Raw genomic sequence first — 25,736 nt, 5'->3', positions numbered from 1 at the left:
ATATACTTTTTAAACAATGTTTTAATGTAATATAATTTATTATATTGTATATTAACTGTTGAATGACTACCTCCATTTTTTAATTTTAAGGTGGAAATCAGAGAGATTTAGCTCGTGCAAAGAACCAGAAGAAACAACAAGAAATGCAGAAAAAAAAGACAGCTAGCGAAAAGACTGGCATGTCTCTTTCAGAAAGAAAACACAGGTATCAGTGGCAACAAGTTTGACATTTCATAATTATTTAGTAGTAGTTTCCCTCCCAAAACAGTTCATATATATTTTATAGTTATCAGGAAATCTTAACACTTAAACAGAAGCGATAATTCCCAGCATCATTCTGCTAATTATCGAATATAAGCCTAATAAAAAAAAATTTCAGGGATGCCGAATTAATGAGAGAAAAACAAAGAAAAAAAGAAGAACAAACAGGAGTGAATCGAAAACAGGTTGTTAATTAATCATAAAATTCTTTGACTGCTGAATATCATGAACAATAAGTTTGTTACAATTCAGTTCTTATGCTGGAAGATAAATAGTCGGAATTCTGATAAAGATTTGCATATAAAACAGCAAGTTCACCTGTTGCCTGATATATCCAATTTATATATAGATTTTTTCTTTGTTGTTAAATGTTTGTGTAAGGTATATAAAATAAGATCTGGTTCTTTGATTGAATCATTATGATGAATAATAAAATACCAATGTAACTTCAAATATCTTTAGCATTTATGAGGTCTTAATTTGACTGAATAGAGTAATTGTATGTAAACTATTCAACTACCCGATTTTACAAAAAATAATAAATTCTATAAAGTCTAAATATTGTTTTAGTTAAATAATTAATTTGTTTTATGTAAGAAATTGCTGGTTATATTAAAAGAAAAATAATTTATTTGTTTTTCTATATTTAACTACTAATGGTGTGATAAAGATCCTATTAACATAAACTGCCAGTCGTCATCTTAGTAATCTAATATATTTGTTACTAATTATAAATATAATAATATAAGTATGTATTTTTTCTTTAATTATAATAACAGAATGCTTGTCATGTTGTAAATGACGTTGGATTGTTTTCAATCACTTAATTTACTAGAAAAATATCTTTTAATACTACTTTATAAAATGTAAATACAATAATTAATTAATAATTAAGTCATGAACATCTTTGTAATTATTTGCTATCAATGAAAGTTGCAATTTTTCAGTAAATTGACAGAATTTTCATTATGCACTTTTCAATCATTTATAGTCTCATCAGATCAATAGTATATATACCAGGTGCTTAACAATGCTTAAAAAGTAGTTTCAATATCATTTGAATATGTAATTTGAATGTTTGGTTAATAAATAAAAGCATCTAATATTGTAACGGGATGCACATTAAAAACGGAATTGTTAAATCTATGATTTTTAAGTTATTTAAAAGTAACATGTAAAAATAATTTAAGTAATTTTAATGAGGTTATGAGTAAAATACTGTATTTTGGGTGTAAAATAACAGGTTTTATTAATATCACATTAAATATTACCAACCAAATATAAATTGAGATGTATCCCCAGTTACGAAATTTAGAACTAAACAGTAACAATATTCTCCTTTTTTAGAATTAACATAAATAATAAAATAATTACATGTTTCTGGAAAATCATACAATTTAAAAAATCAACAAAATCATCACCCTTAATCATTTTTCAATCACAATCTTTTACTAAAATCATTTGGCTACAATAATAACATTAGTAATAACATTGCAAAACATTGTAACTAAACAATATTGCAAAACTCATAGAGAATATATACATTGTAACATAGGGTCATACTGGACCCTCATCACATAAATACTATCATGCTTACAACATATACAATGACTTTTTGGTTTACTATCTAGATATTCAATTTATAGCTATGATAATTATAATTACGATCATATGGTCATATGAATAATCATATGTTTAAATAAAATGAATTAATTTTTTGTCATACTATTGTTAATTTTAATTGTGATACATTTCAAATAACATAATTTTGTATATTATAATTGGAAAAAGTAATCAATCAAAAACAATACATTTTGAATACTTAGTATTAAATTAATATACTCTAGATCTTAAAACTAATATCTTAGATATATGTCACATGTTACACATTACAAGTTCTCTTATAAATTACGAGCAAAGTGAAAAGTGTAACTTAAACAACAGGTAACAATAATAAGCTCTAACTCAATTGGGGGGTACCACCCCGGTCAAAAGATAAAAAATTACTACAATTTTAAAAATAATATTGACTTAATTTTAAATAAAAATAGAGGTAGAAAATATGTTTATTCTTAACATAACTCAACGTAGAAACAGCAACAGACAGTTTTATATATATATAAAACAATCTAATGGCAGTATACAGTTATACAGAAAAGAGTATAGGAAATGATTATTCTTATACATTTCCATTTACAAGAGCTTTCTTTTCAAATTCTTCTCTCTGCTGATAGAGTTCTTTAGCTAGGTCTTGAATAAAAGGATGGTCAAACTTTCCATATGTTGCTTTAAAGAATTCTTCTAATTTCTTAGGTGCATTTTCTCTCTTCTCATATTCATAAGCTTGAAGGATCATATCATAGCGATCTAAATCTTTTGTAAATTTAGCCTCGGGTGAGCTTTGATTCTCATATTCCTGTAAGAAAGGTATATAGAATACATTTAAAATGCATAATATAATACAGTGATGGGGTACCATATTTGTAAAAGATTTTTTTAAAAGATTAAATGAAAGTGTTTTCTTTTATTTAAGACTAGCAAATATACCACCATAGCTTCGCCAGTGTGGAATTTAGTTTCTGACAAAAATCCTTCAAAATCTGCTATTTATGTATGTTATATAATGCCTATTTTAATTATACATGATATAAAATATATAAATTATTGAGTAGAAGCGGTAAACTAATAATAAAAATATGTTGAATAATCTATGTTTGGCGTAGAAGAAAGAAAAGAAAAAGATAGAGATTCATATTGGTTACTGGCAAATAACTTACAAAAAGGCAGTTATTTTGAAATCACAGATGGATCATTCAATTTTATCTATCTTTATAGATTCACTAGTGGTTATTAATAATGCATTTAAGTAAAAGAAAAATAATATTGTCATAAAACTAGTTGCATTACTTATAATCCACACAGGTAAAAATTATGTACATATAATTTAAAGCTACTAAGATTTTTTTTTAAAGTTGTTGACATTTTTAACATACCATGACATTGCTGTCTTTTAATTATACTAACTTACAAGTAATTCTATTAAGAGTAAGTTCTACTTTTACTTTAAGGTTCTATTTCAACCTACCCATCATTTTTATTTTTTAATATGAATAGAAATATTACTCCCATTACATTCCCATACATACTGCCGATGTATTAGAAGTCCATTGGACTTCTAATACATCGGCACTCATTAAGTAATATATAATTTAAATCAAGCATCAAGATAATTTTTCTATAACTTACCTTATAAAGTTCATACATTCTGTCACCAGCGATACCTGTAAGCTCTGCAATAGATTTCATTGCTTCATCCTCTCTCTTGTGCTTCTCCTCTGGAGATATTCCACAGTGTGGTGTTATATCTCCCACAATACATTCAGCCAGATCGTGTACTAAAGCTTTTAAAAGGAAACAAGATTCAAAAGATACAAATATAGTGGCAATGCTTTGATTTAAAATAGATGTAGAAAGGAAAATTAATTTCGCTTACCAATTTGTAAACATTTAAATCTGTCTAGTTTGGTTGGATTGTTTTCTTCGGTGAGTAAGAATGTCATTAAACCCATGCGGTACATATGACCCGCTATGGATTCGCAGTTGTTTATGTTGCATAGTACCCAACCTGTTCTTTTCTCGTGCTAGAAATTTAAGTTTTCGATTTAGAACTACACGTCTTTTACGTGATTTTTTATATAAAATATATAAGTTCACCTTTAAACGGCCTACTAACTCCAAAAATTCAAGAATTTTTTTATTTTCAACTAATGCCATTTTGGTCTCTGGATACAAATCGAAATTTGGAACTGGAAGATTGTCTTTATTATTTAGCAATTAATATATAAATTGTGATATTTATCAATGACAAATTGTCACACGTTTTAAGACGCCGTAGGTATACTTCAAAGTCAAATAAATAACAGATAAGGATAAATGATATTTTTTTTATCTAAATTAAAATAAAACAAGATTATGAATAACAGCTGTATAGCGAAAAATGAAAATAAATCGTTCTGATTATACTCTCTTTAGTTACTAGTCAAAGTCATCTCATTAATCAAGAAAGCCTATGTTATATACACGTCACTACGTCACTAGTGATAGTCCAGGCTAGGGTTGTCATTAATATTTTGGTGCTTATGCTTATTTATAAGCTTTATAATCTTTTCTAGAAAAAAATGTAAAATAGAAAATATTACTTTTTTAGTTATTTGTTTTGTTTCTTACTTAATAGAAAGTGAAGGTAACGAAAAAAGGTTAAACAGCCTTATCACTGGCAAAGTTTTTTTAAAGAATTCTATCAATATCATTTTGTACGCAATTAATCATATTCGTATAATTCCAGTCCAGTCATGTGCAAGTTATTATCAGTATTATACTGGGAAGACAACAGACCAAGAGATCGAACATGCTACAATAAAATATTTATACACAGTAGAAATATATATTTTAAGGCAGCCAACTGTGACTGAATTATAATTATATGCTATTTTATAACGCGATGAAAAAATTTAAAACTGCTTCTAGCAAAGCACCATTTTTATAAAGCTGTTTTGTTACGGTAAGTTAATTTTGAATTATTATATACAAACATACAATAATTGTCATGATTTGAAAATATTATTAATTTACTGAAACGTGTTCATAATAACCAAATAAATACCTTACCAATTAAAGGTTATTTTTTCTGAAACGCTTAGTAAATGTTTCTTTTATCGTTTTAACTAACCCTTTAAAACCCTACTTTAAAAATAAAACAGCTTAATGAATATCATGTTTTATGTTGTTATTTTTTATAGATGTTTGAGTATTCAATGAGAAGAACTATATCTCGTGTTCTTGATTTCGTCTGTATTTACACACACATACAGTACACAGTAACAGCCTGTAAATGTCCCACTGCTGGGCTAAGGCCTCTTCTCCTTTTTTGATGAGAAGGTTCGAAGCTTATTCCACCACGCTGTTCCAATGCGGGTTGGTGGAATTCACATATGGCAGAATTTCAGTGAAATTAGACACATGCAGGTTTCCTCACGATGACGGTGAAGGATCACCGTCAAGCATCTCGGCTTTTTATTCTGTCGTATTTTCACTTTTTAATCTCGGCATAGGTAAATAGAGTTTAACATAAATTAACACTTTATGTTAAAGGAGTTGTTAACAAGTATTCTGTATTGTGATGGTACAATTTCTTAAGGTTTGAAGGTTGGTATCAAAGTACCGTATGTTTTGAATTTGGTTTCATGTAAATATTGTTTTTAGTTCTTCTCCCATTATATCTCATTTATAGAAACACATTTTTAAAATTTTTACAACTTACACGGGGCTATATACTAGTAAGTATATAAAAATAGTATTCAGAGCTTATAGGGAAGTTTTTAAGGTAAGGTCAAAGGTAAAGGTAAAACTAAAATTTGTTTAAATTTTTGTAGATGTTTGCTATTTTATCACACAATATGATCAGGGATCTAAAGAAATTTAAAATGATGAAATGAATGAAGTGGACTGCACATTGTGGCATAGAACATAGGATACATTTTTTTTATTTACGTCTAATTAAACAAAACGTCATATCTTATTTTACGGCTAACGAAATAACAGGTCACAGCTAGGGGAGACCAGGGACGAAATAACATACTATAAATTAAATCATAAATATATCCAATAATATTAAAGTAGGTATTGTAGAGTATATATATATATATATATATATATATATATATATATATATATATAGTCGGGCACCAACTGGATGCGGAAGGCGGAGGACAGGGAGCTTTGGCGCACCTTGGGACTTGGGAGGCCTATGTTCAGCAGTGGACAACGATTGGCTGTTGATTGATATTGTAGAGTATAGACAAGAGTTTGATATCATCACATATTCTACCACCAAATAGAAATACTTAGTACTGTTGTGTTCCGTTTTAAAGGCTTAGTGAACCAGTGTGACTACAGGCACTAGACATAACATCTTATTTCCCTAGGTTGATTGCGGCTTGACGATGTAAGTAATGGGTAATATTTCTTACAACGCCAATGTCTGTGGGTCATGGTGACCACTTACATACATATTATATAAAAAAGAGCTATATTCATTTGATCGAAGTAAACCATACATATCCAATGTAGGTATCACATCAAATCTTTATCTTAACCCTGTTAAGTCTTAATTGGAAGGTGGTTTCGTCACGCACATGCATGCACGTAAAAATATATCAGAAGCACCTAATTATAAAAGTATGCAATAGGTATGTATTTAAAGAGTTTCATTTCGATTCCAGCGCAGTCTGTTATATTATTAAGTAGTTGTTTCTATGGTTTGCGTGAAATTATACTCAATATATATTTCTTGGAATACATTTCACTGATTAGAACGTGATTGTTATTTTAATGAAAAATGTTGGTGTTAGTTTATATTTATTTTATATTCAATGGTTGGTAAGACATTTGAATTTATAAATTTGGATTTCTAAATTTTTTTTAATTCGTTTTTGTCGTGTGACAATACCATTATACCTGCAATACAGTAACAGCCTTTAAATGTCCCACCCACTACGGGGCACCTCTCCTTTTTGAAGACAAGGTATGGAGCCTATTCCACCACGCTGCTCTCATTCGGATTGGTGGAATACACATGTGGCAGAATTTCAGTGAAATTAGACACATGCAGTTTTTCTCACGATGTTTTCCTTCACTGTCGAGCACGAGATGAATTATAAATACAAATTAAGTACATGACAATTCAATGCTGCTTGCCAGAGTTCGAACCTACAGTGATCGGCTAAGATTCACGCGTTCTAACCACTGGGCCATTTTGGCTTTTAATACCTTTAGAGCTATTTTATAAGAACCATCTCGAAACTCACTCAGAACACGATCGTGAAATGTCAGAAAGTTATTTGTGTCATTGGTTATAATAATTAAAATATTTAAAGAAAAACCGCATCGAAATAGCATATCACCATATATATATATTCCTAAAATTCTACCTCATGTGTATTCCACTAACCCGCACTGGAGCAGCATGTTGGAATAAGCTCCAAACCTTCTCCTCAAAAAAGGAGAGTAGGCCTTTAGCCCAGCAGTGGGACATTCACAGGCTGTTACGGATATATGTATATTTACAACGAGATAAGAAATAAATTCTTACATAATAGCACTATTATTGCTAGCGGTTATCAACGAAATAAAACGATAACGTTGATTAATATTTTTAAATTATTTTTCGTTGGAAAATATACGTCTATTTTTCTTGTTATATACAAGTCAGTATGCAAAATTGCCTACCATACGATGTATTATCATCATCATCATCATCATATCAGCCGAAAGACGTCCACTGCTGGACAAAGGCCTCCCCCAAGGATTTCCACGTTGGCCGATCTTGCGCTGCCCGCATCCAACGGCTTGCCGCGACTCGTTCTAAGTCGTCGGTCCACCTTGTAGGGGGCCTGCCCGCGCTGCGTCTTCCGGTTCGTGGTCGCCACTCGAGAGCCTTTCTGCCCCAGCGGCCGTCGGTTCTGCGAGCAATGTGCCCCGCCTACTGCCACTTCAATTTAGCAATTCTTCGGGCTATGTCGGTTACTTTGGTTCGCCTGCGGATTTCATCATTTCTGATTCGATCTCGCAGAGAAACTCCGAGCATAGCTCTCTCCATTGCCCTTTGAGTGACTTTGAGCCTTCTTATGAGGCTCATTGTGAGCGACCACGTCTTTGATCCATAAGTCACCACTGGCAACACACACTGGTCGAAGACTTTCGACTTGAGACACTGCGGTATTTGGGATGAGAAGATATCGTGTAGCTTCCCGAACGCTGCCCAGCCGAGTTGAATTCGACGATTGACCTCTTTCTCGAAGTTGGACCTACCTAGTTGGATGGTCTGACCTAGGTAGACATAGTTGTCTACAACTTCGAGTGCAGAATTTCCATCCTTGACTTGAGTGGGTGCAACATGGATGTTCGACATGATTTTCGTCTTGTCCATGTTCATTTTTAGACCCACTTGTTGGGAAACCCTGCTGAGGTCATCGAGCATAGTGCCGAGGTCTTCCAAGGTCTCAGTCATAATTACAATGTCATCGGCAAATCGAAGATGAGTGATGTACTCGCCGTTGATATTGATGCCAAGGCCGTTCCAGTCCAGAAGCTTGAAAACATCTTCCAATGCAGCGGTAAACAGTTTCGGAGATATCACGTCTCCCTGTCTTACACCTCTCTGCAGTTGGATAGGTTTTGAGTTCTGATCCTGGAGTCGGATCGACATGGTGGCGTTCTCGTACAAGGACTTTAACACCCTGATATACCGATAATCAATTTGGCACCTTTGAAGAGAATTCAGCACGGCCCAGGTTTCGATCGAATCAAAGGCTTTCTCATAGTCCACAAACGCTAAGCAAAGTGGCTGGTTATACTCCTCAGTCTTCTGTATAACTTGCCGCAGCGTATGTATGTGGTCTATGGTGCTAAAGCCTTTCCGGAATCCGGCTTGTTCGGGTGGCTGGAAGTCGTCAAGCCTTTGCTCGAGACGATTCGTAATGACTCTCGAAAACAACTTGTAAACATGACTCAGCAGTGAGATGGGCTTGTAATTCTTCAGAAGGGTTTTATCACCCTTCTTAAAGAAAAGTACCACCACACTTCTGTGCCATGCCTTTGGCGTTTGACCTTTGGCTATGACGGAGTTAAAAAGCCTCTGAAGAGCCCTGAGGATCGGTACACCACCCGCCTTCAGAAGCTCGGCTGTAATACCATCATCACCAGGTGCCTTGTTGTTTTTGAGTTGTTCGAGAGCCATTCTAATCTCGAAAAGACTGACGTCCTGAAAATCTTCAGTGTAGTGTCGGGTTAGTCTTGCTCTAGGATCTGCAGCATGACTACTGACAGGTGATTGAGCTGTCGTGTACAGCTGACCGTAGAACTTCTCAACCTCTTCCAAAAGCTCAGATCTTGACGTGACTATTCTTCCATCCTCAGTTTTCAGCCTTGTCAGTTGACTCTGACCAACAGACAGATCTCTGGCGAACACTTTAGAGCCTTTGTTCCGCTCGATGGCTTCTTTAATGCGCATTGTATTAAATTTGCGAGTGTCGCGTGTTAGAGACTTTGAAATTTGTCTGTTGATCAGCCGATAGCTGGCAGCATCAGCTGGGGACGTCAGAATCATTTTCCGTCTTTCCTCCATTAACCGTAGGGTAGAGGCAGAGACCTTTTTGGTTCCTTTTGTACGGCTGGTCTTGAAGGTCTTAGACCCAGCCGTACGGACAGTTTCCACAAACCTGTCGTTGTATGTGTCCACTTCCTCGCAGTCTGCTAGGCAATCGAATCGGTTTTGGAGTTCGAGCTGAAAGGCTTCGGGATTTCGGATTTGAAGAGGTGATGGTCGGAGCGTAGACTTCATCAGTCGGGACCTCTGGAGTTTAACATTGATATTTAATGAGCCTCTTACGAGTCTGTGATCGCTCCCAGTTTTGACTGCGTTGATCACGGAGACGTCTTTAAATATTTGTCTTCTCGTCGACAAGATGAAGTCTATCTCATTCTTGGTTTTCCCATCAGGGCTCACCCAGGTCCATTTACGTTGACCTGGCTTCTTGAAAAAGGAGTTCATCATAAAGAGTCCCTCCTTCTCCATAAAGTCGGCCAACATCTGGCCCCGAGGGTTGCGGTCTCCAATTCCATGTGGTCCCACCTTTAACTCATTACCGAATCGTTTGCCCAGCTTCGCGTTAAAGTATTAAAGTCGGATGTATTAGTAAATAATTATAGTACATTTTAATAGAAATGAGAATAATGCATAAAAACATCATTCAGAGATTTTATCAAAATTAAAAATACAATTTATAAATTAAAATCTTTTTTCAATATACGATTACCATTGCTTATAGAAATATCTCAGCCCTGAGAAAAACAGGTATAATTAGCAGGATTGTATTGTTTTTCATCACCAATTTTTGTTTGCAATAATTAAGTTTTATTTTTTTTTTTTTTTTTTTTTTTTTTTTTTTTTTTTTTTTTTTTTTTTTGTTTTTTTTTCCAGCCTTTTGCTGTCCACTGCTGGACGAAAGCCTCCCCCATAGAACGCCAACCGTCCCGATGTTGGGCAGTCCGCATCCATCCCGAACCTGCCACCTTTTTTAAATCGTCGGCCCATCTTGTCACAGGGCGTCCTACACTACGTTTGCCTAAGCGTGGTCTCCACTCCAACACGTGTCGGCTCCATCGGCCATCAATGCGCCTGGAGACATGACCAGCCCACTTCCACTTCAGCGAGCTAATTCTAAGCGCGATGTCGGTGACTTTAGTTCTCTGGCGAATGTCCTCATTTCGGATTCTATCTGCCAGAGAAACCCCAAGCATCGCGCGTTCCATTGCTCGCTGAGCGATCCTAAATTGGTGGACCAGTCCTACGGTAAGTGTCCACGTTTCGGCACCGTAAGTCATTACGGGTAGGACGCACTGATTGAAGACCCTGGTCTTAAGCGACTGTGGGATCGACGATTCAAAAATATGACGTAACCTCCCGAATGCCGCCCAGCCCAAACGTATTCTTTTTTTAGCCTCCTTCTCAAAGTTGTGCCGGCCAAGTTGTATAGTTTGGCCCAGGTAGATATATTCCTGCACAACTTCAAGTGGAGAGCCATTTACGACCACTGGTCTCGGGGATACATGACGGTTTGCCATAATTTTGGTCTCTTCAATGTTCATCCCGGGACCTACTTGTCTTGAAGAATCGCTCAGGCTGTTTAGCATCTCTTCCAAATCCTGCAGAGTCTCCGCCATGATGACAATGTCGTCGGCAAATCGCAGATGTGTAATGTGTTGGCCATTTATATTAATGCCACGTCCGTTCCAATCGAGCGTCTTGAAGACGTCCTCCAATGCATTGGTAAAGAGTTTCGGTGATATTACATCTCCCTGTCTTACCCCGCGATGCAATTGGATTGGTCTTGTGCTCTGATCTTGTACTTGGACGGTCATGGTTGCGGCTTCGTACAAACACTTCACCACCTGGACATACCGACAGTCAATTAGGCATCTCTGCATGGATTCCAGAACAGCCCAGGTCTCGATGGTATCGAAGGCTTTTTCGTAGTCCACAAACACTAGGCATAGAGGCTGATTATATTCCTCGGTCTTCTGTATTATTTGCCTTAGTGTGTTTATGTGGTCTACGGTACTGAAGCCTTTTCGAAACCCAGCCTGTTCCACGGGTTGGAAGTCATCGAATTTTCGGGCAAGACGATTCGTGATTACCCTCGAAAACAATTTGTAAACATGGCTTAAAAGTGAAATGGGGCGGTAGTTTTTCAGAAGAGCTTTATCGCCCTTCTTGAAAAACAGCACCACCACACTTCTGCTCCATGTCTTCGGTGTTATACCATTGTGGAGGACGGAATTAAAGATGTTAGCCAGCTCTCTCAGAACTGGTGTGCTTCCTGCTTTGAGAAGCTCTGAGGTAATTCCGTCATCTCCTGGAGCCTTGTTGTTTCCAAGTTGCCCAAGAGCAATCCTAATCTCGCCCAAATCGATGTCGGGAAGATCGTCTGATAGATGGCGTGTTAGTCTGGCTCGTGGGTCATCCGCACTGTGGGACTCAGGTGAAGGACGCCATCTGAGTGTCAGGCACTTAACAGGAAGGTTAAAAAACTAATAAGGCGTGACACAAGACGAGCAAATACCCGGAATATTGAAGATGCTATAGCACTCAATAGGGGCTCAAAGGTTCTTGCAAAGTCACATACCTCCTGTTGTCACCTGACAAAACTCAGAACCATACAAGGCACAACCGTCACCTCAAAACCAGAGATTCTAGCTGAAGTCGAAAAGTACTACGGCGATTTATACTCATCACGAATAATTAAGTAAGTTGGCATAAATATTTCCTAGTGTTCGCTCAGTTTATGTTAGAAACGTTCGAACATATTTTTTCTATTCTTATTTCCAAATAATTTTCATATACTAAAGACAAAACAGACGAGAAAATGGTATTAAACTGTTTTGTCTTTCTAATATTATACAGTAGTTAGGATAAACATTAAAACGTCGAAGTATGAGGAAAATATATGAAAGCAATCAACTTGAATGTACGAGTATATATCGTCAAAAACGTAGTTTCAAGTTATGCGAAACCCTTCACTCACTGTAAATAATGGGAACATTTGATTAAAATGATCAATGGTAGAGACACGAGGGCGTTCTATGAATCCTAATGTTCCTCAATATACCGCTATACAAATTTAAATTCTATCTTTGCTTCGCACTGTCAGTGAAAATGTTGGAGTACTCGCCGTCGGTCTACCAATTAGATTTAGCTTCAAAATGAACGTTACAACCCGTTTAAAATTTCGTTCAAAAAATTTCGTTCAATGCTTGAAAAGTTTATTTTGCCTTTTGTGACAAATGTTTGTGATTCAAAAACGTTGCTGGAATGATTCGTTTGTTGTTCCTTATTTGTACAGGTCTGTGTTTTTTTTATTATGTTTAATAAAAATGAAACGTTTTTATATTAATAAAAATCGTTTAAAATTAATTTCCTAATTTAACATTCATTATAAATTATTAATCATATGATAATTTTTTTTTTTATCTATTCTGTAAGAACAAACTCGAAACTCACCTTATAGTACGATCGTAAAATATAATTAATTCCTATGCTACAATGACTATAATAATTGTACATATATATACTTGAAGGATACATATAATAAAATAGCGTACAAGTATCACCGTTGGTTTCGATCATTTCACATTTGAGATAAGAATTGAGTTCTTACAGAGTGGCACTGCTATTCTGTTTTTGGTTTTATGTTATTGGTGGTATCTAATGTTTATTATTATAAATAAAAACAATAAGACAAATTGATGTTAAAAGTGAAGTATGTTAATTGCCTCCAATTTAGACAAATATTTAAAAACAAATAACTCCTGGCTCGACCGTGTTAAATTAATCACAGTTTACGCATAGAGTTTGGCTTGGACAATGTGTGTGGCCCAACTTTTTACTTATACATTATAAATAAAAACTAGTAAGGTGAAAGTGTAAAAAAATATTAATATACAATGCATTTAAAACTACTAGCAAGTTAACTCAAAATGTTCACGTGTTACTGGGTACTCCACTCATTCACCAACAAAAACTGGTGTTAATCAACAAAAAGTTAAAAAATAGCAACAGTGTGAGACTTATAGGAATTAAAAAATATATAATTTCATTACACATAATTATCTGACTGACCCACTTTAGTGGCCAACCACCAACCCACCGATTTATTTAGAATTTTTGTCAATCCCGGGCAAGCACCACTGAATTATCATGTGCTTAATTTGTGATTACAATTCATCTCGTGCTTTACGGTGAAGGAAAGTATCGTGAGGAAACCTGCATGTGTCTAATTTAACTGTATTCCACTTATCCGCATTGGAGTAGAGCGGTGGAATAATCTCTAAATCTTCTCCTCAAAAAGGTAGAGGAGGCCTTAGCCCAGCAGTTAAATACAAGTTAAATACAATAAAAGTAACTTTCATACACTTTCCAAATTAGAGAAACTAAGTACGTATTTTATGGACACGTGCATCATCTGTGAATGTTAATTTGCAGATACTAATCTGTGACTGTCATTTCCGACGTGAGTTCCTTATTTTGACAATGTGTCGCACATAAATTAATTTATGATTTGTCATTTAAATATGCATTACACGATTGTCGCTTTGATTTACGTTACTTCTGGGTTCGAATTCCAAGTCGGATCATTAAAAGATTTTGAGTTTCTTTTTGCAAAAATATTTCATTGGTATCCCCGACTTTGGAAGATGGCAGTGTTTATACACTGATGTGCCGTGGAAATTCGGAAGCACGTAAACCCACCGCAGAACGTGAATGTGAAATGTCAAACAGAGACTTAATAATAAATAATATAATATAATAATAATAAATTAATAATTATTTGAATTAAAGAAAACACGCATCGTATTGTTACTTTTCGGCTTTCGACATTTCACGTGTTGAATACGAAGTGAGTTCTTACAGAATAGCACTGCATAATTCCGTGAATAGAAACTAAAAGATATAGAAATAATATTTTTTTTTTATGATTTACAAAAACATACGCTACATTGATTATAATTATTATTCATATTATATATATGGAGGATAAACATATCAAAATAATATATCACCGTCGGTTTTTAGCGGTGCAGAGGGAATAGTGCCAGCGTCTTGGGTTCAATGCCACAATATAGTCTTTTTGACGGCGTGTTTTTTCTATAAATTTGTAATGTAAATAGCTTGTTTTATGTTAGTTTTATCTTATGATGTTTTTTATTCTTTTATTTATGATTCTTAAAATTATTATTAAAATATAATAATTTAGCAAGAATAGTATACAAAACACATTTTTCTTATTTTGAACTCAACCTATGTAAGTATTTTTATTATTAATAATAGTTTGTGATTACACGATGAATAGTAAAACCATTACCGCGGTCAAACGCAATATAAACATAGCAAATGCTTAACTGTTTTACGAAGTAGGTCCTTTGACTGATAAGTAATGTTAAACATAGAAAACACTAATGTTCCGACGGTTAAACTTAGGGAATTTCATTCGAGAGTTCGCGTATTTAAAGCTGATCGAGCTCTGTTGTTGGATGTGTTTTATTTAATTTTCCATTTAGTAGAGCATGAAGACTTTCATAGAATACTTAAGTATTGTGGTTTTAAACACTTCTCAATTTATGTATGTAATAGTAACCCAAGTTGTTGGTGATGGCGGGTGATCTAAAAGAGTGACATCTTTGATCTTATCGTTGGCGAGGATTCGACAAGAAATGGTTTAATGATTTTAACAGTGCAAATGACTTAAGTTTATTAATATATTTAATAAGCGATTCGTTCTGCTTACAAATAGTAGAAACGCCTAATTGATGTTTACAATTTTTCATTGAGACACTAGTATTCGTCATATCATTTATTTCTTTTCATCTGTAAGCCAATGGTAGAACGCAAATGACCACTTAACAAAGGTGGAAGTGGAATATTACTCTGATTAGCAAAGACTGTTATAGAAACTTATAAACGATGAGCTGATGCTAATGCTGTAAAAGTAATTACGGTAGCTTGTTATCGAATATGTCGATATTACGACGTGTCGCACGATTACCGTTTATCAACGCTGATTGACGTGTCTGGCATCAACAGCATACATTGAGTTTACACAGTTGATTGGCAAAATGATTGACAATAGTCAATCATTTTGGTCTCTTTTGCGTCTCAATTTACTTTAATTGTTCTAAATATTTTTCTTATTCTTAACTATTATGAATAAATTCAGCCCATCTTCCCACAAATACTGAATAAAAAAAGCTAAGTTACTTCATTTTATAACATGAATCAAAAAATTTATAAATAAAAGCTTGTTATTTTTTTTCTCGTACATTTGTATATGTTCACACATGTGTAACACAGCCTTTTAGTATATACTTTCTTACTTTATTTTTATTCACCCGCATGTTTTGATTTTCTGCAAATATCACACTTAATTTTAGGATTATTGATTTAAAAAACTTGTTATTAGAATAATTTAACTTACCTACTAATAGAAAGATATTTGTTTTCAGTACTAGAAGTGAAAGCAATAAAATGGGAGGCCCCGACGCCTTATGATCCAGTGTGGTGGGCCAGCGTTCAAAGCCATGCGCCAGTGCCACCACTAAGTGAGACACGATTGTCGTGCTGCTTTGATGATACTGATGTTGAATTCAGACTATTTACAAGGTAACCCTCAGTTTTTTTTAAATAATATGTAGGAACGCTGCTGCGAAAATTTGTATCTCCTGATGATAGATTTGAGACATTGACAATGCAAGACGTACTTCTTACTCTGTCAATGCAACCCACCATGGGGTTTAAGATGTTGGAATGAAGTTATATTATATCCCTCGTGCATACAATTACGCCCTTAAAATAGGAATGCAGCTATACAGATGGTGTTGGCCCAGATAACCGAGGTAATATTTCTTGTAGTGTCAATGTGCTCAAGCTCCTATGGGTGGTGGTGACAACTAACGAACAGGTGGCCCATTTGGCAGTCCGCATCGCATACATATAAAAAATAATTAAAATAAGAGTAGAATGAAAATTTACTAAAATTTTCTTTAATTTTTTTTATATAATAATTTAACATGGCTTCAGTAATTATTATACTTATTTAGGAATGTTGAAACTTCAACTATAAAAACAACAGTAACTTTGTAAATTGGTGCAGAGTTAACTTTTCTCAACAAAATAGTATAAAGGTTGTACAGACCTGTTATTTTGCGATTTTTTTTATAGAAATAACACAGCCACTATGGTTATTGATCACATAATCACTGTCAGTTATTAAGATAATAATAAAATTAAATAAAATTAATAATCGATACATAGTACAAAGCTAAATAGTATGATTGTTTGTTTATTGCGTAAATATCAAGAACTACTACTCTGATTTGAATTGGTCTTTTGCTTTAGATAAGCCATTTTTGGAGAATGGTTACAGATTACATATCATCATGTTTCCAATCACGGGAGCAGAGCAATACTGCTTAACGTAGGTGAAACCACGTGAAGCAGTTCCTAATATAATATATAAGTTGTATTATATTTTACACGGCATGATTGACTCCAAAATTAAGCTATTATGGAATCTAGAATTTTGATTCCAAAAGTATGTCAGAGTCGTAAAGAATTGATGTTAACTAGCCAACACTACAGTAACTTCAATTCGAATCAGGGGGTCACATAGTCGTGGTCCAGACAGGACAGAATCCAATTGGATTACAATAATAAATTAAAAAGAAATAGCATTTAATCTTTTCACTTGAATTGGTGTATTATGTATAGTTTTTAGAAATTTCCGGGGCAGTAAACGCCTATAGACGTTATAGCAATTAGATATTTTGTGTAGTATACTGTTCCCGAAGGTATGAATTTTGATAATTAAAATGCAGTTATAACTTTTATCTATTCTCTAATGTATATATTGCAGACGGAACCCCTTCATGTACCAAGTTCTCAAAACTAACGATTCGTTCAATCTGCGCAGCTCAAACTTTAACTTCAATAACAAGGTGAAAGTTTTAGCTCACGGCTGGCTCAACCACGGGGACGGACCTATGCCAGAATCCATTAAAGAAGGTACTGTCAACTTTAAAATGTATTATACACTTTCCTTGACTTTTGTTTCATCTGATATAATTTAAACATGTACATGCTCGGTTCGCTTGTTAGAAGTGAATTATTTTTATGTCAATGGCTAGCTGAAATCAAACATTACTCGATTACGTTTTACTAAATTCGATCTTTATTATCTAATATTGCCTTTCCTCTTGTTGAGTCCAAAAAAGTTTTGCTACAAAAATGCTCACATTTTTTATTTATTCAATTCAATCATTCAATTCAGAGTTAAAATTTTCTGGATGGGTTTGTGCTCATCTTGTTGGCTTCCACTCGCTCATTTTATTTATTCTACCACCAATGTAACCAAACGTCAATAATGTCTGTGTTGTTGTATTTTTGAAGAGTGAATAAACCAGTGTGGATTTGACAAAGGCATAAGACATATAACATCTCAAATTCATTGGTTCTCAGACGTTGGTTGACAGCGGTGATGAGAGCGGTTTGTATATACTACACAACGCGTTGACAATGTTTTCTACATATAAGAAGGCAAAACAAAATAGCTTAGAACCTTTTTCTCATTTTTTTATCAACTGTTTTTTTCTCGCTATCGACCAGCTTTTATCAGTAAAAATAATTTGATTCATTTAGAATTTTGAAAACAACTTATCATTCATAAATCAGAACGATAATATGATAATTTCGAAAAAAACCACTACTTCATAATTATCCTCTTAAAGTATTTTCAATGCTCGCCTCATTTATTCATCTATTGTACGTTCAATGCTATACTTTGAAAACACAATGAATAATGTAGGATTCCTTGTTGGTACATATTTAATAATAATAGAACGCAAATACTATTACTATAGCAACCGGAAACGATTATTTCGAAATGTACGTACTCTCGATATATGGGGATAGTTAATAAGCCAATTACCAAAGCCCATGCTAGTCTATATCTATACTAATATTGTAAATACAAAAGTAACTCTGTCTGTCTATTTGTTACACTTTCATGACCAAACCATACAACCGATTTTAATGAAATTTGGTATAAAACAAGCTTTAACTTAACACCTGTCTCCCCCCCCTTACACTCACACACGCAGACGAGGTCGCAGCCGAAAACTACTTGATAATTTACTTAACGATATTGGGGGCAATAAAATACACGAATCAAAACAAAGATTTAATACGCTCTTTATAAATATACAAATAAATAAAGTTGAAAAGTCTGCTTGTGAAATTTAGAAAAAGGCGGTTTTTTTAAGTTCACGTCATTACGGCTTCTTGCAAATTACAACAATATTATGTAATTTGTAGTTTTTTATATTTATTCGTCGGTGGTTGTTTGGGGTAGGTAAAATGTAAATAGTATTGTGGTATTGGATTATTATAGAGAATAAAATTTTATTTTAAAATGAAAATGTTAAAACGATTTGTATTTTTTAAGAGTTTCATTATGATAAAGGCCGTCTTTATGATATTACGTCTTACTGCAACATGGAAAAACATGATATATATTAAGATTTATTGTAGCCTATTAATTTAAATGACAGTGATTTTTTTTGTGTCCTCTTATCTGTCTTTCTCTATTAGGTAATGGCGCTATAATATCACATTAACATGCGTAGTTATTTCAATCAAAACCAATAACTTTTAGTGATAAATATTGATATTCGGTTTTGGTTATGATAAAAACAAACAAAAAATTACAATTTTTTTAAAAAATGTAAACAATACACGCAAAATAGTATAAAGGAATTAGGGATTGAAATAAACGAAATATAGTTAAATATATATTAACTAGACGAATCGTCTCGCCTTCAAACTTGTAGAATAAGATTCTTCGTAAACGTTTATATTCAAAGGACAACCTTCGGGGGCGTATGAAGAATCCAAGAAATTTTCATCACAATAAGATCAATAGCTTAGGAACCCACAGAGGAGAATACACACATACATACAATCATTTTTATTTATATATATAAAAATGAATGAGCTTAAGTTTGTTTCGCAATTACATATATAGTTTGTAACTTAAACTGAATAGTAGGTAACTATTTTGACCTTATTTCGTATCGAGTTAAAAAATACAGCATGTTTCGTAGATTACTTAATGTGAACTCGATACACATTTCGCTCTGAAACCGGAGCTGTTTCAGGAAACAGAACTAAGCGACGGAAGGTCGCAAAGTGCTGTACCGTCGGTCGGCTTTTATATCTTTAATGTAAATTGCTTCTCGTCATTACGATCTTTACAGCGTTGGTCTATATAATTTACGGATAAAAATAAGAGTAATTTTACTGCAAGTTTCATTGGATAAAAAAAAATATAGAGAAGAATAAAAATGTATTTTTCCTGTAACGGAGAAATAAGAGCCGAGATTGTGCCTAATACCTGCCCCCCAACCTTACACGAGGGCGTAGCCGTGGATGGAAACTAGTTTGAGTGTATAATTCATCTCCTGTTCGGCGGTGATAGAAACGTCATTTGCATGACGGATGAACGCATTGTAACAGCGTGGTGGAATGAACTCGAAATCTTCTCCTCAGAAGTGGAACTTTGACAAGCTGTTCCTTTTTTAAATACTGTTACCGCGAGTTTAAAATTATTTCATAGCACCAAGCCCAGGTTGGTGATTAATAATGCAACATTATTAAAGTAACAGCCTGTGAATGTCCCACTGTTGGGCTAAGGCCTCCTCTCCGTTTTTTTTGAGGAGAAGATTTGGAGTTTTTTCACCACGCTGCTCTAATGCCTGTTAGACGCAATTAGTGCAATTAGACGCATGCAGATTTCCTCACTATGTTTTCCTTCACTGTCAAGCAGGAAATGAATTATAAACACAAATTAAGCAATGTTATTTTTACTGTTGCATTATTAGCATGTATATTAATAGTACTGGAACTATTTACAGTTGAATGTCATGAATCCAGATCACTTACACGGTACGATATTTCGAAATTCTTGGGTTTTTAATATAATTTTTTATTTAATTAATCATATTTTCTAATAAATTTTTGATACGTCATATACAGATGTGATCCTTTTATATTTTTTTTTACATATATAAATAAATAGTTCCTGGTTTTCCGAATTTCACTCGGCTCTAATTTTTACCTACATAAATAATTTTAATAGCATAATAACAAAATTAGAGACAAATCTTTCGAGCCGTATAAATATATGTACAAGAATTTGTTCATTTAATATAAAGAAATAGCTTGAGTACATACTTTATTATTACATTAAATTTAAGGTAATGTTTCATAAAAGAATTAACAATATAGTTGACTAGTTGTGTCCAGCTTAAATAAGTCTATTATATATTTAAGTTAGGATTTTAATTATAAATTACGGCTGTACGTGTTTAAATAAATTTTCAGTATAGACTGTCACGAAGTTTTAATTATGTCTAAAGAATTTAAATGTGTCTTATTTGTTGATAAAAAAACCAGACGTATCAAAATTTTTACAGCAATAACAAAAATTTGCACTTATTGATAAAAAATTTGAAGACTATTGTTGCTTATTTGAATACATATATAGTCATTATACTATATGTTAGATTTTTTAATATTTATGTTATTGTATGTTTTATATTAGACTCATCTACAACCTAAAATAATAGCGGTAAACAAATATGTACGTAAACTTTATGTTGTTGTAACTTTAAATAGGCACAAATATTGATGAAATAAAGACTAAGGACAGCAGCAGCAGACAGAAAAAATAAAAAAAAAAGATTGTTTTGATTTTGGTATAATGAAAATAGTCATATTAACTTAACAAAAGGAAGTTATTTTGAAATCACAGACATGACAAGAGACAGTTCACATTCAATTGTATGTTTTTGTACAGATTAAAAAAAAAATTAAACTTTTTTTTCCAGCATATCTTAACGTTAGCGATTTGAATATAATCGTTGTGGATTGGGGGAAACCTGCAAACGTAAACTATATCTGGGCCAGTTACAATGTTGCCATGGTTGGGAGGCTTCTTACTGAGTTCCTCAATTTCTTGATTTGTGAAGGGGTTTCAATGGACGACGTACATCTGATTGGTCACAGCTTAGGCGCTCATGTCGTTGGAATAGCTGGAGCTTATGTCAAACAAGGACCTATTGATACTATAACAGGTAACAGTTTTACTCTATGTCAATTATATTTATTAGAATTGAACTGACTTCCTCCTTAGTCTGGTGGTTAGCTTATAAGGCAACTGTAAAATGGTAGTGGGTTGTTCCGTTAATCATTTCCCAATAGCAGTTCGGAGTCTGTAAGGTGACAGGTAATTCCGTTGGTCTTGCGTCTAAACTCTTTGCGGATTAATGAGAGTGCACTTGTGTTTACGCACAAATTACGAATTATTATGTGTAATTGTTTAGTTTTGAAAACAGCCAGGAGGACATCATTTATTAGAATATAAGACAAGTTAAGTTAAAAACAAACCTTTTTAAACAAAAATAATAAAGTTATATTCACATACCTTTAAAATGTGTTTGGTATAAATTGAACAACTCTTTAACTTTATTATAATAAAAATGAATATCTCTCATATTATTCTAATAATAATAATAATATAAATAATAATAATAGTGTTATACATATATTATTATACACTGTATTTAACTCTCCTTTGACAATCCATGCTAATTTGAACGCATAATGTAAATAGCAATTAAGCATTTGTTATTTTTAATGAAGGGTAACAATATTATAATTAAAGGTTGGTCACACTGTTGTCTATGAAAGTTATATTTAAATTATACCTTCGGTAAATTTTACATACAACATCCGTGTATTTAGCATTTATACAAATAATAGTTTCTGCCCGCGACTTTGTCTGCGAGTGACAGAGGGAGCAGGTTTCAAGTAACTTTGTCCTTTTCTGTTCCCCTGATAACGTGTATGCAAAATTTTCATGATGATCAATTGAGTTATTAGTTGAAAGCGTAACAAACAAAAAAATCTTCCACCTCTTTATCCGGTCTTTAATTAAGATTCAGTTTAAAATCAATTTTGTATTACAAATATTATTTCGCAAACGCAATCCCGTTATAGTGGCAATTATTAGAGCGATTTTTTTCTATTAAAATAGCAATATTTAATGAAACATTTGAAACAAGAATATTTTGCGTCCGGTGTATATTTTGCAAGCTTTTCATATTTCGTAACTATTAAGATTCCCATCTTACATTTTCATTTTAAAAATAAACAACAACAAGTACGTGTGGTATGAATGAGAAAATATTCAAAAGAGTAGCTGAATCGTCATAGAAAGGTAACGCACGGTACTTCTGTCATTACTTAGCGGTTCGTAAGCTTTTGTCCGACTATAGTAGGTGTATTGATGAATATTTTAATATATATACGCGTCGAAATATTGGTATAAGGATAATAGGTTTAATGTAATGGCCACTGGCTTTTAAACTATACCTAAGTAGTTAATTTATGTGAAACCTTTTTGTTTATCCACGAGTTAATAATCCTCCACACATATATTCCGAGTTGGCGAAGCTCGGTTAACAATGAATTAACTTGTTAAATAATAAAGTGAGGTACGAATTAAGTAAATATTTTATATGAATATAATTTTCGTTTGAATATTAAATTATGACTAGATACGGGTGAAATATGAAAAGTAATAATTTATTTCAATTATAAAAACAATAAATTTTTTTTTATATAATGACATAATAGACTTAGGTACTAAGTTTCTTAACAATAGGTTAGTTGAGTGTGGTTGAGTAAGAGGCATTCAAACAATCTTTCGCGTTTATAATATTAGTAATTACATTAAAAAAGCCATACGAATGGAATAATTTACATATTAAGGGCTTAATACAAATAATTTTTCATAATGAATGTTCGTTTATATCGTATACGTTCTTAAACCATTACCGATTGTATTGAAACTTTATATGTAGTTGTTGTTGAACTTTAAATAATATATCGTAGAGATATATTTTTAATAAATAAAAGGAAATGTAGACCATTCGTAGACAATAAATATTTATATATATTCTTAAACAGGAAATTTAAAACTGAATAGGTATTACGTTACGTTACGTTAATTTCAACGTATTACGTTACTTTCGCACAATCAATTCATAAGTTAACGTTAATCCAATTGTAGGTTTAGACCCAGCGTTACCATTGTTTACATTGGGGAATAAAAATGCACGCCTGGACAAACACGATGCACGGCACGTTGAAGTCATTCACACTTGCGGGGGTTATCTCGGCTTTGCTTCGCCATTGGGGCACATTGATTTTTATCCCAACGGCGGTACTCGACAGCCAGGATGCGGAATAGATTATAGAGGTAATTTATTGAAATGATAAAGTTATAATTAAATCGCTATTTATTCAAAAAGTATATATAGCAAGTATCTCTGCAATTTCTATTAAATTATTCTATAAGAATATTTAATTGAATATAAACGAATTACAAAAAAAAAAACGAATTATAACCACATAGAATGAAAGAAATAATGCTAGCAGTATTTACCTTTTGTTTTTCGTTTTCATAGAAAAAAAATCATAACTTTTGTCAGTAAAGTACGTGTGATTGTTAATATGAATCTATATAATATAAAACTTTTAAGTTATTTTACATAAATCAGTATGAGATGTCACACAATTCTGTATTTATTAGTCTCTGTTTTATATTTTCAAAATATATTTGATATTCCAGGCTTATGTGCTCACAACCGTGCGCATATGTACTTCGCGGAATCTATTACTTCGGCCGTGCCCTTCACCGCAGTTCGGTGTATAGACTACGACGAACTCTACTATCAGGGATATTGTAGAGGCACCGGCGAGAAGTTGATTATGGGTGGATTTAACATACATTATGGGTATTTTAAATAATATTAACAAGGATATTTTTTTAAGCAATTTTAAATACGGCTTCACATAAGTCGTAATAGCCCTTTGTATTAAGATTTCTAGTTTAAACCTGGGCAAGCGCCGATGAGTTGTAATATTCTTAATTTGCGTTATTGTGGCGTACACTCCATACCTTTTCAAGAGGTATACGTGTTACCTTTTCAAACTCAACAATGATGACACTTACCATTGTGCGTCTTTTCATCTATAAAACATTTAAAGAAAAGTTTTCAAGTTATCGTGGTTAAATATAAAATATTATGCTCCTATTTTTATACTTTTGAAACTAATACAAGTTTCACGAGGCGAATCTATCATCAAGTTTAATAATACAAAGACCCCCGAGCGCGCACAATAGCGGCTGAATGTTTGAGATCAAAGTGTATTGTTTCGTTTCAGGAAAGACGGAATTTACTACCTCAAGACCAGTGCGGAGAAACCCTTCGCCTTAGGGGACGTGGCCCCATGAGTTAAGGTCACCTCTACATCTTCATCAACGTCGATAAGGCGTTGAAATTTATACATTTGTGTATACTTAATTTGTATACTACATCAATACTGTGTTACCTGTTAAAAAGCGATTGTTTTCATTCATTTCAACAAAATTTTGCAATCGGACTGTTCTTTATTACGGAAAAGACAATAATTAGTCCTGAATATAGATTGTACCGATAAGAACCGGCAAGAAATTGAGTAGTAACTATAAGTTTCATAGGTAAATAAAAACGATTGATTTATGAAATCGTCGTCGATTTTCTTGGTAATACATTTTATCCAAATTCTTTGTTTATTTATTCTCATTTTTATATATTTAATTTTCCATAATTTACACAATAAATTTAAAAAGTTCAATGTAAAACAAATTTTGGCTTGAAAGGTAAATGGGGCTTTAGGTCAGCTGTTCATAGAGTTAGATAGTCTACTTAAGGACATTGCTTATTTCAATGAGTGTGTGGAGGTACCATTAACTTTATTTATTAATTCCTATTGCCAACTTCGCCTTTAAATTAATTTTTCAGCGACATTATGAAGGGTGAAAAAGTTATTCGTTAGGGGCAGTAAGTGGGCCAGTCATTGTTTAATTATTTATGCCACCCAGTTCATTTTGTTAGGAGTTTAATAATTAACTTATATAAAATGTATATGAAATATTTAAGTAAAATATAAATCAATTAATATATATCCAAATGTTCATGATAAATATATAAATACATTTTAAATAAAAATTTGCTATTGTTTTAACTCCGTGACAAGTACGGTCTGAATAAACCCCTTCCTTATGAAATATGTTATTTAAAACTTGTAAACATAACCATTAGAGATTTGTAACCACAAATTTCCAGTGAAAAATATGTATCAGTAACTTTTGAGACGACTGGCGAGTGTTTTCGTCTGGAAATGTATAGAATTTGTA

At 33.1% G+C, this 25,736-nt stretch overlaps 2 protein-coding genes across 5 annotated transcripts; one reads left to right on the top strand and one right to left on the bottom strand.

Moving 5' to 3' along the window:
- Positions 1–1,508: 1,508 nt before the first annotated feature.
- Positions 1,509–4,317, bottom strand: LOC126768691 (5'-deoxynucleotidase HDDC2). Its single transcript, XM_050486990.1, has 4 exons — positions 3,976–4,317; positions 3,755–3,902; positions 3,508–3,662; positions 1,509–2,677 (listed from the first exon to the last, which is right to left on the bottom strand). The coding sequence occupies exons 1-4, from the start codon at positions 4,033–4,035 to the stop codon at positions 2,441–2,443; spliced, it is 600 nt and encodes a 199-aa protein (XP_050342947.1). The 5' UTR covers positions 4,036–4,317; the 3' UTR covers positions 1,509–2,440.
- On the top strand, positions 4,235–25,504 carry LOC126781403 (lipase member H-like). Of its 4 annotated transcripts, none has more exons than XM_050506484.1 (7): positions 4,235–4,822; positions 15,880–16,036; positions 17,289–17,437; positions 21,319–21,564; positions 23,565–23,753; positions 24,126–24,291; positions 24,722–25,504. In XM_050506484.1, exons 3-7 carry the CDS (start codon positions 17,302–17,304, stop codon positions 24,789–24,791), a joined length of 807 nt encoding a protein of 268 aa, XP_050362441.1. In that variant the 5' UTR covers positions 4,235–4,822; positions 15,880–16,036; positions 17,289–17,301; the 3' UTR covers positions 24,792–25,504. The 4 variants fall into 4 exon arrangements, with proteins under 4 accessions (XP_050362441.1, XP_050362361.1, XP_050362416.1 ...); XM_050506404.1 differs by lacking the exon at positions 4,235–4,822 and adding an exon at positions 6,557–6,695; XM_050506459.1 differs by lacking the exon at positions 4,235–4,822 and adding an exon at positions 12,641–12,722.
- The last annotated feature ends 232 nt before the right edge of the window (positions 25,505–25,736 follow it).

Source organism: Nymphalis io, chromosome 1 (genome assembly GCF_905147045.1).
Source record: "Nymphalis io chromosome 1, ilAglIoxx1.1, whole genome shotgun sequence".
Taxonomy (NCBI): Eukaryota; Metazoa; Arthropoda; class Insecta; order Lepidoptera; family Nymphalidae; genus Nymphalis; species Nymphalis io.
This window is presented reverse-complemented; position numbering and strand designations above follow the sequence as displayed.